At 43.3% G+C, this 19,860-nt stretch overlaps 1 protein-coding gene across 2 annotated transcripts in view; it reads right to left on the bottom strand.

Annotated features, from left to right (window-relative positions):
- Positions 1-19,860, bottom strand: part of npas3 (neuronal PAS domain protein 3) — a 247,642-nt gene continuing 227,782 nt past the window's right edge. The window contains exons 8-13 of one of the 2 annotated variants that reach the window (XM_076108653.1): positions 18,458-18,651; positions 15,539-15,645; positions 6,125-6,272; positions 5,170-5,285; positions 1,410-1,646; positions 1-1,316 (exon numbers count right to left, since the gene is read on the bottom strand). In XM_076108653.1, the coding sequence (XP_075964768.1) occupies positions 1-1,316; positions 1,410-1,646; positions 5,170-5,285; positions 6,125-6,272; positions 15,539-15,645; positions 18,458-18,651 (2,118 nt within the window). Of the gene's footprint in view, positions 1,647-5,169; positions 5,286-6,124; positions 6,273-15,538; positions 15,646-18,457; positions 18,652-19,860 lie in introns of both variants that reach the window. The other variant, XM_076108652.1, reaches the window with a different exon arrangement.

The following is a 19,860-nucleotide window of genomic DNA, read 5'->3' as shown; positions in this document are numbered from 1 at the left end:
TTAATCCTCCTTCCTCTCCAGAGTCGTCTGCGTGGTGTGGATCCCGTTGCTGTACACCGGGAACGGTAGCGTCGAGAAAAGTCCCTCCGCCGTGGTGAAAACGTTGGCCGCGGTCGGCATCTGGCCCCCCAGGGACCCATTCCCGCCCGTGGCCATCGGTGATCCGACGAACGGGCCGGCCGCCGCTGCCGCCGACATGTTGAGCCTGTGGACGTGGTGGTACAGCATCTCCATGGGTGTCTTGGGGTCCAGGCCGAACCCCGAGCCGTCGACGAAGTTCATGGCGGCGTTGGGGAGGAGGTTGCCCTGCGCCATGGTGAGGGTGACGTCCGCCGGTGCGTACCTGATGGTCCCGGTGGTGTAGACCCGCGGAGCTGTCGTGCTGGTGGAGGCCAGAGTCCCCGTGACTCGGTGGACCAACGGGAGCACCACGTTGCTGGCCTGCAGACGCTGCAGCGCCTCGAGGTCACCGGAGTAAAGCAGCGACGAGGAAGAGGTCGACGAGGACAAGGACGAGGAAGAGGAGGTGGTGGGAGTGCCTTGCTGCTTGTCCCGCGGGGAGGCGGACAGCGGAGGTGACAGGGGGTCGGCGGAGGAGGCGTTGGAGGGAGGTGCTAAACTGCCGGCGCTGGAAGCGGAGGACGGCGCGGAGCTTCCGTTGTAAGGAGGTTTCCTCACTCCCACTGAGCCTCCCTCGGTTCCAGGAGGGGTGAGGACGGAGTCGGGAATGGCCACCTGTAGAGAGCCTCCCTGGGGGGAGGGGAAGTTCTCGTGGGACCCCGGAGGGGCAGGCTTGGAGGTCATGCTGTATGGTGACTCGTTTCTGGAAATCTCCCGGTTGGGCGGGAAGTTCCAGATGCTGCTGTCGTTGTCGAAGTTGATCGGCTCCGCCATCTCCGTCTTGATTTTCAGGACTGAGGACATCGCACCCACGCAGTTCGGGGAGCCGGTGGAGGCGAGGAGGTGGGAGGAGGAGTTGTTGGCCGGCGTGGCCTGGGAGGGGTCGACCAGCATCGCGGCGTCTCCCATGGCATCGGGGCTGTCCGTGGCGGTGGGCGAGGAGAGACGGAGCCTCCTGCTCCGGGATGCGTCCCATTTCTGCACTTTCCTCCTCTTCCGCCTCTTCTGGAGCTTGCCCCCAGCACCGGCGTCGACGCCGTCGCAATCTTGCACGCCTCTGTCTTCTTCCTCGTCGATGTCGTCGTCCTCTTCTTCCTCCTCCGACGACGAAGAAGTTTGTGAGTTGTGCAGCTGTACTTCTTCCCCTTCTCCGTAGTGCTCTACCTTAATATGAAGCCCGCCCAGGTTGCCCAGTCCTCCGATGGCACCCAGTCCCCCTAACCCTCCCAGTCCGGCTAACCTCCCAAGCCTTCCTCCTCCATCTCCACCACCTCCACCTCCACCTCCACCGCCTCCTACCCTTGCCTCCTCCTGTTCCTCCCCCTCTCCATCCGAGGCTTCCAGACTGTCGTCGCTCTCCTGGCTCTCGGGGTTACTTGAGCTGTCTCCTTCCTCCTGGCGCTTCATTTCCTGTTCGGAGGAGCAATGTGGTTGACCGGGTTGCTGCTGACGCTTGCTGTCCGTCTCCGGGTCCTCGCGTTCTGATTGGTGGCTCGGCTTCCCCTCGGACTTGGCGTTCTCGTTGTCTGTTGAGGAGAAAGATATATACGTTGGTTCAAAATCCTGGATTCAGATTGAAATATCTCAACTAAATATTTGACGGATTGACATTCACTTTTGTACACGATATTCATGGTCCCCATAGGATGAATCCTCTTTGATGACTTATTTATTCAGCGCCACAATGAGGTTGATTATATTTGGATGGATCACTGTGAAATTTTCCCCTGAAGATGGATTCTATAATACCTTTGGTGATACTTTGACTTTTCCTTTTCCACCGTCATCAGGTCACATTTTATTACATTTCATACAAATACCTGCAAATGTAAGACTTTCCCAGCAGCCTCAGCTGTACTTTGTGTTAAGTGCTTATAAGCGCGTTAGCATTGTCATTGTAGTATATTTGTATGACGACAGGTTAAAAGGTTTACCATAACTTTATCCAAAACAGAACAATCAACATATTAATGATTTAGCTGATAAATCTGAGCTTTATCTTTGAGGTGGCGCTAAAGATCGTGGGTTAATTAAAATCTAAAGGGCTTATCTTCTGGGGAGCTGGAATGTGCTAAGGGAATTTGATGACAATTGACATTTCTTGTGTACAAATGGCATTCGGTCCTGATGTTGGGTCTACAAATTGTCATGGTTTATCCTTTTGCAAACATGAATGAACAACAATTGTTGTTGAGATATTTCATCATATTTAAAACAAAAAAAATTATAATTGTGGCATGAGACGAAAGATAACAGGCTCTTCCTTAAAAACTTTTCCTCACTTGGACTATTATGGATTCAGTTTGTGTGTATTTGAATTCCCGCACAGTGACTCTCAGTTGTTGATCCTTTTTTATTTTCCCAGACAGGGTTTTCCATGTGTTGTGGCTGCTGATGTGTGTTCAGTATCTGTAGCTGCTCTGGCATCTTGGCTCTCTCCAGCCCATTACACACACACACACACACACACACACACACACACACACACACACACACACACACACACACACACACACACACACACACACACACACACACACACACACACGCACACACTTCAAACCCTGCCAGCACACACTGAGGGCAGCGGCTGCCCAGCTGGCAACGCTCTGACTCCCTCATGGCACCTGAAATGTCGACTCAATTGCTTTGTCTGGGGGGAAAACCTTGTATCTCCATTAAGTTTGCTTTTCCAAAGCAGACACAGATTTATTCTCAGGTTGGAATAAAAGAAATGGACCTCGAGACTCAAACGTTTCCCAGAGAATCAGGGAGGGATTTGGATCTCTTTTTCTTTTTTTAAAATACTGTAGAGGAAATCTAAAATTAAATTTGAGAACCAAGTTGTCCTTTAAGCGTTTTTTTTTAATAGCTTTTGCAAAATGGGCTCGTCAATGGTCTCTACAGAACATTTGTCTTTTATACCTTTGCGCTGTAGAATGTAGGTGTCATCTGCATAGAGACAGACAGTTCCACGGTCCACCAAATGTTATCAAGATGGAGACAGGCTTTTCCAATAACTACAAATTTGAAAAATAGATTTTTGGATGGATTATTTTTAATTTGTATGGATTGAGGGTTTATTGTCATCTGTGTTGTATCAGTTTGGATTTAGAAGAGAAAGCCTGCCTTATAAGAGTTTGAGAGATACCAGGTGCGAAGGGAGGGTCTAATAAAAGACATGATCAAGTTGCATTATGGGAAGTGTTTTTTGTATGTTTGCTTCTCCTGTTTTTATTTTGTCCATTCTATAGACCGTATGTAAGAAGTGGACGTAGTAATCGTGACTCATTGGTTTGTGGACGTTTTGAAGCCTCGAGTTCGGTGATTTCGCCGTCGCCAACTTGGCTTTACAGGGAACAGGAAGTGACCATATATAGACTGAGGAGGAGTGACGTAGAGACGTCGTATACGTCTCTGGTAGAGACCTGTCAATCACTGTGTAGCCCCGCCCTAAAGCATACCCTGCTTTATGGTCTGTTTGACTCTAAATGGACCATAATTTACTAAATGAACATCATGCTGTATTGAAGAAGACTTGAAACTAGAGATTGAGACCATAAACTCATGTTTACAATGTTTACTGAGGTAATAAATCAAGAGAGAAGTAGAGCCATTTTCTCATAGACTTCTAGAACCGCAGGTTGCCGCCTGGTCCATCCTTTATTTTATCTGATTTCAGATGTGGCTATCATACAATAAGAAACAAAAACCAACAGTTAGCTTTAGGCAACAAAATCACGTCACTTGCTCTGTCTGTTGCTTTGTCACGTAGCTGCATTTAATTTGTGCGTCCACCAAGAAAAAGGATCCTAGTTGACGGTCCATTTGCATTAAACCTGCAGTCGTTTTTAATTACCAACAGCAGGAAATAGTACATTTTGTGGGGACTATTTTCAGTCCCGGAGTGAACTATTGAGTATTTGGGGCCGGAGGACGGTGTGTGTGGGACTTAATCAAAAACCTGTCTAATTTTAAGTTAATATCATTGATATTATGCTGCATAGCACCACTAAGAAATAAATCAAATAAAAATACTTTGTTTTTGGCACCTGTCCTTGTGTCCTCTCTGGCTCTGCACAGATTGCATCCTAACAGAACAAAGGTCAAAGGCCGGATTTCTCATTTTAGAATATGTCGAGCCTGAGCACCTCGGGCCTGTTGGAGCCCGGCTGAATCACCGCCTCCTGCAGCAGCTGGCATCGGTTTACAGCCGACAGGGTGCCAGAATCGTTCTCCTCCAGCTAGAATAACAGCTGGCACTGATTCTCATCGTGCCAACACAGGCTGCAGGACTTGATAATATTATGCTCAAGGTGGAGGCCCTGTGTTGGTTTAAATTCAACGATATACTGGCCAGCGTGTGAGCTTCGTCTTCTTCGGTATTGGCCGCTGGAGATGTCGGTGACGCACATCTTAAATTAATCCATTTGTATTTCTGGATCTGAATTCTCATGGTCCCTGTAGTGTCCATGTTTCTACTGAAATGATTCAGATTATTAATCTAGTAAACAGCTGGACTTTAGAGAGAATGACACCAGAGGTCGTCGGCTGCTTTACAAACTACGCAGCGTCAGACCAACATAAGAACACATTCACTGAGGAGTTGAGACGTTGAGAAGCAGCAGCATGTCCTGGTTGGCAGTTTTGCTGCATAATGTGTGATTTTGTCACCGTTTGTGTGTGTTGTGGAGGCTGTTCTGCGGTGCTTTGTGGCCTTTTTGTGCACTCGCGTGGAGGTATTTTGTGGCGTTCGACATAAATGATGCTTTATGTTATTTTATGGCGTTTTCTTTTTTTTGCGGCGCTGCCAGTGGGCGCTCAGTCGCTGCAGCTGTTGGCGTTCATCATCACCATCCAGCCGGGCAGACTGGCACCAAATGATAGGACATCTTTGGCTGAATATCTCCAACTGCTGGTTATCAAACTGGTAATGTATGAAGAAGGAATCATACAGGTTTCTTCTTTCTTTCTCTTCTTTCACTTTGTATCCCCTCCACCCTTTTCTCTCTCAATGATATATCACTTCTTCTTTCCTCTCCCACCTACCAGAGTTTTCTTTGGACTCGGACTCGGACTCGGAGGTTTCGGAGGACTCGGAGGTTTTCTCGGGTAGGTTGGGCAGCTGGGCGATGTCCATGGGCGTGTCTTTAAACTCATGAAGACTGTGAAGACACACAAAGAGGGTTTTTCAGTCAGGAAAGTGGAGGACTGGCATTTGCCTTTGTTGTAAATTGTTACGAAGTACTAGTGAAAGTCTGCACCCGACCTGGCGAGCTGCAGGTTGTATAACTTTGATTTCACAAACACATTTTAGAAGTTTGATGTTAGAAAACATAGGAACGCTTGGAGCTGTTTCTTTGTACTTTTTGTAGGACTAGAAGGTCTTTATTTTTATTAGTTTTGTTTATGAAGTCCCTTTTGATTATATTTATGTCTTTGATTTAAAAACTATTCTTTTAGCCCCTTTTGTTAAATACATTCTCTTATGTTCAACTAAATTAATTGACCTTCTAACGTTAAAACAGCGGGTTTTATGTTACTTCCTCTTCCCTAAATGAGCCGGGTCCTAACACACATTTACGGGGTTTTTTTTGTTTAAAATTTTCTGAATGAAATGCTCTGAAAGAAATGCAAAATGTTACACCATTTTTCCAAATGATATTCAGTCAAATTTAGTGAACCTGCAAAAAAATAAAAATTTTTAAAATATCAAAATATATTTTAAGATGCTTTTTTTTAAACTGAAATTACTTGAATTTAAAATATCTGTCACATGGTAAATGACTTGCAGTGACTGATAACATCTCCCTGTAATATCCTTGTGTAATTTTACAATAGAATTTCCATTTAATACGTTAATTTAACTCAATAATTAGTTGCACACACGCATTCATTCCTCCATTACTGTGTGCTCGCTCTTGTATTCATGTGCATAATTTCTCATTTATTCAATAAAGACACAGTCTGGGTGTAATGACACGAAGGCGAGTCGACCTCTGACCTCAGGACGTAGTTGACCCAGATGACGTTCTTCTCGGTGGGGTTCTTGGAGTTGATGGCCAACGTGGCGCTGGACTGGATCCAGATGTAACCGCTGTTCTTCTGGATAAACCGGTAGTACTTTGTCACACACTGACCCTTGTTCATCACTGAGAGAGAGAGAGAGAGAGAGAGAGAAAGAGGGAGAGAGAGAGAGAGAGAGAGAGAGAGAGGGAGAGAGAGAGAGAGGGAGAGAGAGAGGGAGAGAGGGAGAGAGAGAGAGAGAGAGAGAGAGAGAGAGAGAGAGAGAGAGAGAGAGGTTTGTTATGTCATGGTGGATTTTCTTTGATTTTCTGCCTGTTTTCAAACTGCTGGACTTCACAGTAAACGAGCAGCTTGTTCATCACACAAGTGAGAAAAGAGAGGGAGAGTTGGACAGAGGGTGAGAGGGAAAGTGGGTGAGTGTGTGTGTGTGAGAGAGAGAGAGAGAGAGAGAGAGAGGGGCAGTCATCAGATGTCATGTGACAGCTGGCTGAGAGCTGCTCCGCTGGTGCCGTCATTAATCAGACACACACACACACTGCCAGCCTCTGTGTGTGTGTGTGTCTGTGTGTGTCTGATTTGCGACAATAAACTCACATCGTGACATGATGTGTGTCCTAACATGCACTTCTCGATGCAATATTTTTCCGTTGTGCTAATATGTTTGCATGTAAAGTTAGCAGTTAGCACGTTAGCATGTGTGATGAGGAAGCAACAGTTTTACTTGGTGCTCAGACAGAAAGAAAAAGAGAATTTTTTGCCAACTTTTGAAATGTAGGGTAGAGACGCCGTATACGTCTCTGGTGTCGACCTGTCAATCACCGTGTAGCCCCGCCCTAAAGCATCCCCTGCTTCATGGTCTGTTTGACTCTAAATGGACCATAATGTACTAAATGAACATCATGCTGTATTGAAGAAGACTTGAAATCATTTTCTCATAGACTTCTATACAACCAGAGGAGTCGCCCCCTGATGGACACTAGAGAGAATGCAATTATTCCGTTATCTCTCTCTGGCTCCGCCTTCTTTGTCTTGATTGATAAAGGTCATGACTTTTAGATGAAGAGTTGCAGTTTGAAATAAAATTGGGGAGACAAATGTGAAAGAAATCCAGTGTTATTGTGAGAAGAAGTAGGGTGTTATAATAATGAGCTGAGTTATTGCAGATGATATGTTTTGTGTGTTTATTTATACGATAACGTACTTGATTAAGTCTGATTCATATCTTACTTTTTCTTCCTCCCTCCCTCCATCATCACCTTTAAAATCCCCCAAAAACTCTCCTCTTCTTCATCATTTTGGATTCTTAAGAACACCAACAGTTTCTCTCGATCACAGTTTGAAGTACTTTTTCCTTTTTAGCACGTTTCCTTTCTGATATCTGACTCAATACACCTGAAGGAGCTGAAGTAGCTGCCGCTCTCCACCAGATAGCGCTGTGCCACTGCGGGAGGTAACCCCCCCCTCACCCCTGCTCCGCCCTACGACGGTACGCAGGCAATAAATTTGGCTAAATTAACCACTAAATGGTTATCTCAAGCAATATGTATCGGCATTAATCAGGAGCCGCTCAAACAGAAACAGTCAGAGACCAGAAGCGAGGGCCACTAAATTCATATCCCTCTCCTCCATTTAATTACGGGCACAAATAGGTTTCGTGCACGATGGAGGAGAAAGAGAGAGAGCAAGTCGAGGGGTGATTTATATAAAAAGAAGGCCAGTAATTAAAAACTATTAGAAACTAATAGCATTGTTTAAGACGACATCCCCAGGGCTGCTGTAATTGACTTTGGTCGGGCGGCCGGCGCTCATTCGCTCTCTACTTGGCTATTCATAGAGAGAGGGGGGGGGATAACTTGTTTGCATGTTAAGGCAGAGATGGTGAGATCGCGTCACCTTGAATGTGACCTTGCTTTGTTTGTACGGCAGAGTAAATAACGACACAATGAATGCACACACACTCACACACACACACACACACACACACACACACGCTGCTGCCTGTTCAGATGACTGCAGGTCCTCAGAGAGCAGCTCAGTGTATCAGTATGTCCAATGGAAGACGACACACACACACACACACACACACATGAACAAGGCTTTATAACTCCAGCAGACTGCACACATGAAACCAAACTGTTCACATAAAGACATTTATAGTATAATATATATAAATATAATATATACATATACTGGATGTATATGTATATACGTTAGCTCTATGTTACCTGATATATGTACAGAGACAAAACTCTAAACTATAGACCTAATGGTACAAACATTAATGTTGCAGCCGTATTCACGCCTACATGACGTAGTTTAGAGTGTTGATGGAGCAGCTACAATGTGTGTCCGGCCACCAAAACAAGTCCAAAAGAACTCCGTATTCCTCCTCTCCCTCCGTCCTCCTCTCCCTTTCTTGCAGGTGAGGTTCACATGTTTAACCCTCTCCTCTTACTCCTCCATTTAAAATCTCTGCTCTCTCTGATCGCCCACTAATGAAGCGGAGGAGAGGAAGAGCAGAGAGAAAGAGAGGGAGAGTGTGCTGGAGGCTCGCCCGAGGCTGCAGAGGAGAGACCCGTAGATTAAAGGAGTCCTATTCCCTTTTAAAGCCTCCCTCTCTCTTCGTTTCTCTTTCACTCAATGTCACACTCTCACCGTTGTCTCTCCCTTCTGTGTTCACCTCTCTCTCCTCTCCCCTTTTTTCTACAACCTCTCTTTTCCCCACTCCTCCCGTCCTCGCGCTCTCTTTCCTTCTCTTTAATCTGCTGGATTTCCTCCTTTAGTCTCGTCTACCTTTCACATTACCTTTACCACGTGCATGCATGTGTGTGTGTGTGTGCGTGTGTCACATTAACATTGAGGTAATTTACTGGTGTGAAATTGCGTTATGGAAACGTCCTTTCTGTCTGCCAGGAGATGGAGGGATGAAGACCTTGTTATGTGAGAAAGAGAGAGAAAGTAAAGATGGTCGCTCTGTCGCCCTCTGCTGGACCACTGAAGAACATAAATGTTGTTTTCTGGAGGATATTGGAGTTACAGTTGTCAATTTAATATCTATTTAATATCGTCCACGGTCTCCTCATTCGGTGGATGATGACAACGGCCTTCTCCGTTTCTTACTTCATGCACAAGTGGGATAAAGTGCCGCCCCGTTTATTTCCTTGAATGTTCTCTAGAACTTCAGGTTCAGCTTCATGTGTTTTTTCCAGAGTCTTTCTCCGGCTGAGCTGCTGACTTTCGGCTGATTTCCTGCACAGAAACAATTGACTGACACAATGAAGAGTCCTATCAGAGAGTCATTTTAAAGTTGTTCTTCTTGTGGTGATAGCAAGGAAAGAGTATTATCACCGATTCCAGAGCTGATCACAAAGTAGACAACAGGGACACGACATGAAGAGAGAAGTGGAGACATTTCCTCATAGACGTCTATACAACCAGAGGAGTCGCCCCCTGATGGACACTAGAGAGAATGCAGCTGGTCTGAACACCTCCAGATGTGGTTTGGACAAACAGAATGTGTTCATATTATTACAACTTTTTGTTTTTCTTCACAAATTGTAGAAAGTCAACAAAAAGTCAGCTGGTGACGTTTGGGTCACTTTGTTTCCTACAGTTTGTACGTGAGTGTGTTTCATGCCCCCCTCCCTGTGTGTGTGTGTGTTGTCTGCAGACAGATAAAAAGCTCCTTCAGTGTGTGTGGATTCATAAAAGGCGGAGTTGGTCCAGAGAGACGAGCTCTGCTGAAACGCCTGCAGGCTTAAATCCACCGAGCTTTAACTCCTGTGCTCGTCTCTCCTTCTTTTCTCACTGCATTTGAATGTCTCTCGACCGCCTCTCTCTCCCTCCACAACATCCCGTCTGTGTCTTCCTCTTTTCTGTCGTCTCATCCGTCTGTAATTCTCCATCTTCTTCCTTCCTCTGTATCTCCGTATGTCCAAATGTCTCTCTGTATTTCTCATGTGTTTTGCTAAAAACAAACTAAATTTAGTAATAAGTAAAATAAAAATAACAATAAAAAAGTGCAAATCTCCTCGTGTCCTTCATCTCTCTCTCTCCAAGAACTCAAGTGGAAAATGTCCTCCGGTTATTCTAAGAAGACGCACACTTCTATCATGTCTTCTTATTTCCCCATTTTCTTGCTTTTATTGTGAAAATCCACGCGGCATTTCTATTTTCTCTGCTAATCCTTTTTTTCCCCCTTTTGCTCATATTTCTTCCAACATTTTGGACCCAATTCCCAACAGAGAAGCTTCCTGAACCATGAAGTGCAAAAATTACAAAAGCCGTTTATTTTTTTGGCTCCGTGAGTTCATATGGATAATACTTTATTTTACAGGTCGGCAGTTTCCTAATCATTTTAGTTAGTTAGTTAGTCGGGAACTTTGTTCTCCATATTGTAGAAAATTGTCTTCGACTTCTACACAATATTCTTCTGAAGCTTCATATCGGGCGTCAATTGTTACTAATTATAGGAAAAATAATAATTTCTACACGAGGAAATAAGCATAAATTCTTTATTCATCATTGGAAACTCTAATTGAATGTCAACTTTTGCTTTCTGGAGGGAAGTCAGGTGCTAACGCTAGCATTCGTACTTGTTGGGGCCAATATTGCTAGCATTAGCCTAGCTCTACCAGAAGTAAACAGCAAATTTTTAACATAAGCGTTGGTAAAACGTTCAATATATTTATTCTCCCCAAGAACGATGGTTCAGCGCTTGAGCCAGACACATTCCTCTGCTTTTATTGTGAAAGAATAATGAGTACATCCTGTCTTCTCTTCGTCTCTTTTCCCTTCACAACTCTACAGTTTATTCCCCTTTCCTGGATAAACAAAGATCTTGTCCTTCTAAGATCAACTCAAAGACGAGTATTCTTTCGTCTTTTCTGTCTTCTTTTATTTCTACACAACCTCTGTCCTCACAAGTGTCTCCTCCATAAGCAGCACCTTATTTCTGACTTCTCTCACATGTTCTGATCCCTCCTTCTTTGTGAAAAGATGCGTTTTATTTTTCATTCTTCCTGCCTCTTTCTTTCTTTCTCCTTTTTGAGAAGATGAGCATTCCGTCCTTTCTCTCTTTTCTCTATCTAAAAATCACTCGTTCCCATCTCTCCATCCTTTCTTTGAGAAAAGACAAATCTGTCTCTTCATCCGAGTATTTCTCTGTTTCTTTCTCTGCCTACAAATCACTTTCCTGATCCCTCCCTCCCTCCCTCCCTTTCTTTCTTTCTTTCTTTGTGGAGAGACGAGCTCACCCCTCTATCTCCCTCTTTCTCTTCCTCTCTGTTCTCGCGGTGGAAACGAGGACAGATTGACTTTGAGATCTGACCCGAGCTAAGACCGGCTGTCAGCGGGTAATGATAGAGACTTAGAGAGCGACGCCTTTTTCACAGAGAGGGATCATGCCTCGTCCTCCACTTAAAAAGAAGCCTTTTAAAATTTAGATCCCCTGTTCAGAGAACAGGCTATCCCTCTAAAATACACCTTGATCGATTCCCTAACTATCCGACTCCTGCAGCGGCGGGGGAACCGAGAGCAGACGTGGAAATAAATCCCCACAAAAGAATCAAAGCCCGGGAGCTGCTGCCGCTGCAGGAACAGAAAAAAGTATTTTTTCCTCACCTGAAAGTCTGTAGCCGTTGGACAACAACGTGAAGAAAACAGGGTTGTTTTTTTGTGGCTGATTTTAAGTGTTTAAGTCTAAATTCAGTGTGCAATCACACAGAACGCTTATTTCAATGACTGGAACTGTTTCAGGGAACCTTTTTCCTGGAGGAAGCTGTTCCCAAGTTTGGCTTCTGGGTTCCTGTTTGTGCTCCAGAGGACAAACTTTTCTGGTGGACCGTTAAGTATGTTGGTAGAGTTCACAGTCACAATTATCAAAACTTCTATTATCAAGTTGCACATGGGAGCGCGTCTACGATCTCTCAGCCCAACAAACGCCAGAAAAATACGAAGAGAAGAACTAATCTCGCTCCTTAAACCGAACCAACGAGCTCTACACTGTCCGTCTGTTATCGGAGACACCGTCAGCACGACATCTCTAAACGTTACAGGCAGATTTAGATAGAGTCGTATTTTGGATGAACAAAGCCTTCATGAGGGAGTGTTTCAGCTTCTTCACAGCTTCACAGACGATGCAGCAGATTTGACAGGAAATTACAAAGAACGAAGGACGAAAATAATGAAAATGGCCCAAATAGTTTTACCTGAAAATCCTCTTGAGGAAGACATTTGCAGGTTTGTCGAGCTCAAGCAGACAGCAGAGGAGAAATAAAGAAAAACAACCCGTGAGGTTGTTTTCCTGCAACGTTTTGGAAATAGTCTCTTTGAGCTGTCGCACAAACGTTCAAACTGTCTGAGAAGTCATGAAGAAATCATCATATTGCAACACAAAATCAGTAAAAACAGAAGCTATTCTTTGACCTAAAACTCATCGCTGACAAATCACAACCCGGATTTGTCTCGAGCCAATTAGGCAGAAGAAGGCCTCACCAAAACAGATGAGACAGTCGAGAATCATTAGACCGCTGCTCTGAAATCAGCTCCCACACAATCAGCAGCGAGTTCATGAAGCTGGCGAATTACCCCCCCCCCAAATAAGAGAGAAACCAGGCTGATTTCAGAACAGTCTGACGGAGGAGCAGCAGCTCCAGCGCCCCGTAGCATCCATTTCTGAAAAGCTCCCCCTTTTTTTCAGAGAGGGAATTAATTTTGAAAGAGGGAGAATAAAAGGAGCAGGCGAGGTGACGGAGGTGCTGTATTAGACCACGCTCCACTAAAACCAAGTCATTTAAAGCGCCGGCTGCCGGCTCGCCTCCCTGACCTCCGTCTCCTCTCGGCAGACGAATAATCTCCCTCCATATTTCACTCCCTTTTTTTTTTCTTTCTCTCTCCGTGTTTTACACATCCTAACCTCCCCCCTCCCTCCCCCTTTTCTCCCTCCTTGTTCCGTCTGACCCCGCCGGGCCGCCGTAGAGTCACTTCCTGATTGCCACTCTGGATGTTCAGAGCTCAGGAACTTTTTTTTGGGGGGGTGGGGGGGGGGGGGGGGATAATTGAAAAAGTTTCAGGGAGCTCTTCATGCTTTTCTTTTCTTTTTCTCTGTCTTTCTGGTGAGGTGCGGGAGATGTTTTTATGTGTTACAGTAGCTAACGTAACTGTAAAACTTGAGCAAATAATATGAGATGTTGTATACTTGTTCATAAAGTGTACTGAAATACAAATAGAAGAAGTCAAGTAATGTTTTATTAAGAAACAAAGGTTTAATATTCTTGAAACTATTTGATTTGGCTCCAAAATATTTTACTCAAATGTAGATTTTTAAGACCTCCGGTTTCTAAAGCTTCTAAAAATGAATTGTCCTTCTGTGTAAAACTTCTAAAACTGTCTTTAGAAGTGCTGATGACTTCCAGCCGACTGACTGGAGAGAAATCAGAGTCTGTAAATCCTCCCAACTCTGACACAAGACGTTTCCCCCTCATTTCAACAAGCCCACGCAGAGTAATGGTGATTCAATCCGTCTCTTCACAGCATTCGACTGTTACAACGTCATGCTGCTGCTCGAGGTCACAGATGGAGACTAAAGGTAACAACTTCACACCTCCAAAGTTGCCCAAAACTGTCATGGATGGACATAAAGACACACAAACCTAAAGTGCAGACAAACACTTTAAACATTCTACAGTTGGACTGAGGGAGAGGTATCCTCAGACAGCGGTTCGTATGTTTTCGTGTGTTCTCCTACGAACGTCCAGCAACACGCTGCTCTTTGCATGAATACAGTCTTCCTGGAGGAAACACCCTCCTGCCCTGTGTGGACCTTTTGCGGTCTTCATACTTCCTGGTTCATGATTCCGTGATTTAATTACCGATTTCCTGGTATGTCTTTGAATTACAGTGCTTTGTTTTTCTGTAGGTGAGGAACGAAACAAACTGCAACTTAAACAGAAACCCGCTGTTACTGATATTCGAGGCTGTTTTACACGACAGGATGTTGGTCTGTCTCACTTAGCTCTGACTATCTGAGACTTTTCCTGCATTATTCCTTTGAACCTGCAAACCTTGAAACGATTTGGAAACCGTCCAGACGGTTGGAAACGCTGCAGGGGTCACATTTCTGTAACTAAAGGACATTTACGTCATGTTTTGTGTGAATGCAGCTCACAGCTCTGAAGAAATGACCGCATGGCTCACAGTATCTGACCGTAATCAGCAGCAGCAGGCGGCGTTTGATCCCATCAGGGCAACGTCGTCCTCGCTGTGCGGCGGTTGTTATTATTTGGCGTTCCACCTAAACGCCTTCGCTGCCTCCGCTGCCTCCGACACGCCGTTAAAAAAAAAACCCGCCGCGCAGCTCCGAACCGCCTCCTCAGCTTTTTTACCGCCACAGTAAAAGATCCCACTGCAGCAACAAACATCACGCCACAAATCATCCAGACAGCCACTAAACAGGGACACCAGACCTCTGAGAGAGAGAGAGTGTGTGTGTGTGTGTGTGTGTGTGTGTGTGTGTGTGTGTGTGTGTATTATGCCTCCTGACAAGGGTAATAAGATTGTAGCGTTTGCTGCTGTGAGGAAACTTTTCAAAGATACAGAAGAGCAAAGACTCTCAGAGTGGAAACGCTGCTGCTGTGATATTGTTCCACGGTCACATACAACAAAACTACATCAAATGTGTTTCCAGGGCGCGATACAAATAAAATGTATTATTATTATTATTATATACATATAAACGTGGAGGAGTTCATGGTGGATAATTGGGTCAAACAAACACAAGACTTTCATCCAGGAGACCCGTAGTTCATGTCCTGCGTAAAACCAAGTCGATCCTGACTTATTTCAATGTGCTTCCGTAGTTTAAATCAAGTAACAAACATACTTATTTTAAACAATGACGTCCTACATTACTTAACAAGTCATTTTGTGGTATTTTTGTTTTGTGTCAATTCACAGTTAAAACCACGTGTTTACACTGTGACTGTGGAAAACCTAGTTGAGAATACAGTTCAATTGAAAAGTAACATAATTTTGTAGAAGACAGGTTTGGATACACAGTATTTTTTTACTGTATCTGTAGAATTAAATGTCGTTAAAGTGTTTACCACCATGTCATGTTAAGATAATGTTGAAATTTGATTTACAGAATCAGAACAAACAGCGTTCAAACTTTAAACCTGAAGTAAAACTCTTCTCTGGCTGTCAGCAGAGTATCTGTCAGAGTCAGTTCATAAGAAAATATACCGTCGGCTTCCTTCACCCCCAAAGTTAATATTCAGGATTATCCCTAAATGCGACTTAACCTAGAGCTGAGAACGTTTTCTTAATCATTAAGTGGACTTGATTGTCCAATCAGTGTCGAGCACACAGTCATGTGGAGCCAGGTACTCACAGTCCAGGTGACACTCTCTGATTCCCTCCACGTCTTCAGCATGAACGAACTGGTAGCACCTCTTCCCCACAATGTCCACCGGCGTCAGGTCCATGTAGTCGCTGATCCTGAAACACAAGGACACGTACATAACTGAATAACAATAACGTAAGATAAAGATGTACTTTGAATGTGTGATAATGCACAGGGACTACTTTCTCTTAAAATGCGAACCACGACCTTTTCCTAAACCTAACGAAACTGTTTCCTGTGAAGACTGAAGTTTATTTTGATAATACTGTTATTCATGTAACGAGCGGATACTGACACGTGTTGCTGGACTTTTGTAGGAAAAAAACGCACAAAAAACGAAGAGTAACTTTTAGTAAGATATAAGATGAAGAGTTGTTTGAGGACGTTGTCTGATACCGTTTGTGTTGTATGTTCCTTGACGAGCTCCTGTGTTCATATCCAACCTGCTCTCATCCCAACTCATCACATGACGCTCGGTCAGACTCGATGGCGTCACATTTATACCTCAGCGGGTCAAACTACGACGCTCCACTACAGAAAACCACGACTAAATGTGGTGAATTCAAACTAAAACACTTGTTCAAGTTTAGGAAAAAACCCATCATGGTTGGGTTTAAAATAAGTACGAAGGTGAAACGTCTACTAACTTTGAAACTTTAAAATAACTCAACAACACTTTGGGACATGAACTCCGGTCTCCTGGTTGAAAGTCCTGTTGTTGTTTTAAGCGTTTTCTCTGAGAATCGAATGAAGCAACGTCTCCTCATACAACAGTGAGAATGATTTCTTATGGAAAGTTACTCCTCATGTTTCGTGCGTTCTCCTACGAAAGTAACGAAACAAACAAAAATACATTTCTGTCTTCACAGCCAACAACTTTAGGAAAAGATGGTTGTTTGAGTTAGAAGTGTCGATACTTAAATACAGAAGTTAGGTGTCCAGTAAATAAATGTCTTCTCGTCTCACACGAGGAACAAAGAGCGCTCTGCTGCTGTAAGGGCAGTTCTTTCTTTGAGTTGGTACCTTGTACGACGGTATGAGGCACCGAGGGAATGAGAACTATCATCTACTCACTTCATCTAAGTGGAGAGGAAACTCTGGAATATTTTACTTTGTCACCCTGGGACGGTTTTCCTCTCGACGGTTCAGGCACTCAACGATTAAAAAGAGAGTGACGAAGAAGAATAGAAAGACGTCTGTCTATTGGACAGGTAACACAAATCAGCCTTAAAAGGTTTAATTTGAACAACAGGATAGACAGAACAATTTCCCAGGTATCATTCTGATGTGGAGGCAGATAACAGCACACTCTGTTCTTTAGAAAAAAAACCTTCCTCCCATTTTCTCATTCTCTTAGAAACTCATCCTTTAAAATGGGGCTGTAATGGGAGCGACGCTGGAGATGCTTTCTGTCGCTCCGCATTGCATATCATCATCTGCCTTGCATTGTGTCTCCTCTCTTCCACCCACAAAAAAAGCAATCTGTCTACTATCGTTTTTCTCTCTCTTTTTATAATAAAACATGAAGTTTTTTCTCTCTTTCTGCCTGATATGAATCTCCCCTCCAGTCGGCCCGGTTAACTCCTGAGCGAGATCCTGATGCCTATCTGCTTTTATCTGGACGGAGCGAAGGAGCTCGATCCATCAGCAGCACATTTCACTGTTAAACCGGAGAGGATTGGGTCAGACGTTGCTCATGAATAAGAAGCTCCGTCTCTCCTTTTCAACAGCAGCGATGAAGGGAAACGGTAAAACGGATTTTATGTTCCACACTAGTGCTGAAAAATGTAGTTTCTCAGAACAAGAAGATGGAACACGAGTTCATTTTATACGGATGGACAATGAAGACACAGGTTTTCATGTTTTTACAATAAATATATATATTTTTTATGATCTCATGTAAAATGTTAGATGTGGAAATGTAAGCAAACGGTTACAGTAGGTGACTTTAAACACCAGAGGTGTGACGAATAAAAGACACCAAAAATGTCAAATACTATAAATATTTACCATCAAAACTGTTTAATACCGTCAGCAATGCAAGTTTGCAAAACTTTTCCAAAAAATAAAGGTTAGAATAGATTCAGACAGACGATTAACTACAAGATGGCAACAGTGAAGTCAAAGCTTCATGTGTTAAAGCTGCATTCTCTCTAGTGTCCACCAGGGGGCGACTCCTCTGGTTGTATAGAAGTCTATGAGAAAATGACTCTACTTCTCTCTTGATTTATTACCTCAGTAAACATTGTAAACATGAGTTTATGGTCTCAATCTCTAGTTTCAAGTCTTCTTCAATACAGCATGATGTTCATTTATTACATTATGGTCCATTTAGAGTCAAACAGACCATAAAGCAGGGGATGCTTTAGGGCGGGGCTACACAGTGATTGACAGGTCGACACCAGAGACGTATACGGCGTCTCTACGTCACTCCTCCTCAGTCCAGATATGGTCACTTCCTGTTTACTGGTTGCAAAAAAGCCAAGATGGTGACGGCCGAAACTCGAGGCTTCAAAACATCAACAAACCAATGAGTGTTTACGATGACTACGTCCACTTCTTATTGGACAGTCTATGCCAACTACCAGCATCCTGTTAACCAGAGCAGCGTCAACTGTTATGTAGTTTAAGCTACTTTAAGATATTTTATTGAGTTTCCTTTTAGGAGAAAGCTCTGAGTGAATTTGAGTAGTATATATGTCTAGGGCTTTTATTGTGAAAGGTAAGAACAGAAGGATGTGTTAATGTTAAAAGGAGAAGTAAAGTTTGTTGTCTTGGTTTGGCCTACATATTTATTCATCTTCATAAGCACTTTTCTTGAAAACAAACAAACCCCTAGTGCTCTTAAAAACGTTTTAAAAAATCAGAAAACAATAACACAAATTGTTCTTACAAACTCATTATCACCTGTTCTCGCAGTAGATGAACTTCAGGTCCATGTTGACTCTCGTGACGAACATCTGACAGTCGATGCGGACCTCGTTGATGGTCGGCGGCGGGAGAGAGTGAGCCACCACCACCATCCCCATGATCTGAATGGGCACCGAGCGGCTGTGCGTCAGAGTCATCCTGATTCGCAGACGCCCCGTGACGTGGATCACCTGACCGGGAGAAAAAACAAAACAGAGAGGGGGGGGGGGTTTAGTGGAGGTGGCCAGATTAATATAAACAGGAAGAGGAACCATATAAAATGACTATATCATCTCTCTGTACTTGTTCGTTCGTACTGACCCCATTTTAAATCTATATTCAGCCAAGAATTGTCCAAATTTGCGGACACATTTTTGCTGCACCCATTTTTACCCAGAATGCTTTGTGAGCCGACGTGTATTTGAACCTGTGGTAACAAAGTATTCAAGGATGTATCTACATTGGTATTGTTTCTTATTGTGACTTTATTTTCTTGGATGTTCAAATGCTTCACATCTCTAAATCCTGTTCAACATTAAAGGTTATAAAAGTTAATGAACTATAATTATTGATAAAAGTGTTGAAAGTGTGTCTTTAATACAAAATACAATTACACTAAATAAACAAAACATTTTGATCAAAAAGATTTTGAAATGTAGAAACATGAACGAAATATTTCTTAAAACTCCAAAAGTTATTTAAATGATACACTGTTTATGTAGTAAGAAAGACACTGTTTGTATTTATAATGCGTTCATGTCGTGTGCACATTTTGCTAATTTTCAGATTTAAAAAAACTCAAACTCATTGCTGTATTTCTACATTTTACTTATAAGGTTTAATATTATTATTTAGTGTTTCCTTTGAGTCTAATGTGACCTGCAAAGTCCACTTTCTGGTGGTTTGTGCAATAAAAAGAAGATTATAGGGCTCTGAAACAGACCACAACCTTTACAGTATATATTTATATTATCTCTATATATTTAAATGTAGGAAGGTGAGAACTTCACCTCTCTCGTTTATATATATATATATATATATATATATATATATATATATATATATATATATATATATATGACGTGAAGGAGAAAGGCAGACAAGAGGAGAGTGAAGGGTGTAATTATCCAGAGCTTTAAACTTGTTTGAAGCTTCGACGGATCTGCTAGAAATGCTAATCAGCTGCCGCACGCCGGGGAAACGTTTGCTTGTCTTTTAAACGCAGTTTCACTTTTATGTCTTTTTTTTTTTTTTTACGAGGGTCAGACAAGAGAGAAAAGAGGAAAAGTTTAAATTCAGACCAGAGGAAGAAAGTTAAAAGTGTGGAGGTATAGAAGCATTTATTTCGTTTACTGTGTGAGATGAGAGTTAAGCTAACGGACAGAGATGTTGCTACGGGC

Source organism: Anarhichas minor, unplaced genomic scaffold, assembly GCF_050575085.1.
Source record: "Anarhichas minor isolate MPS153535 unplaced genomic scaffold, ASM5057508v1 ptg000040l, whole genome shotgun sequence".
NCBI lineage: Eukaryota > Metazoa > Chordata > Actinopteri > Perciformes > Anarhichadidae > Anarhichas > Anarhichas minor.
Note: the sequence above shows the minus strand (reverse complement) of the source record. Positions and strands in the feature narration are given on the sequence as shown.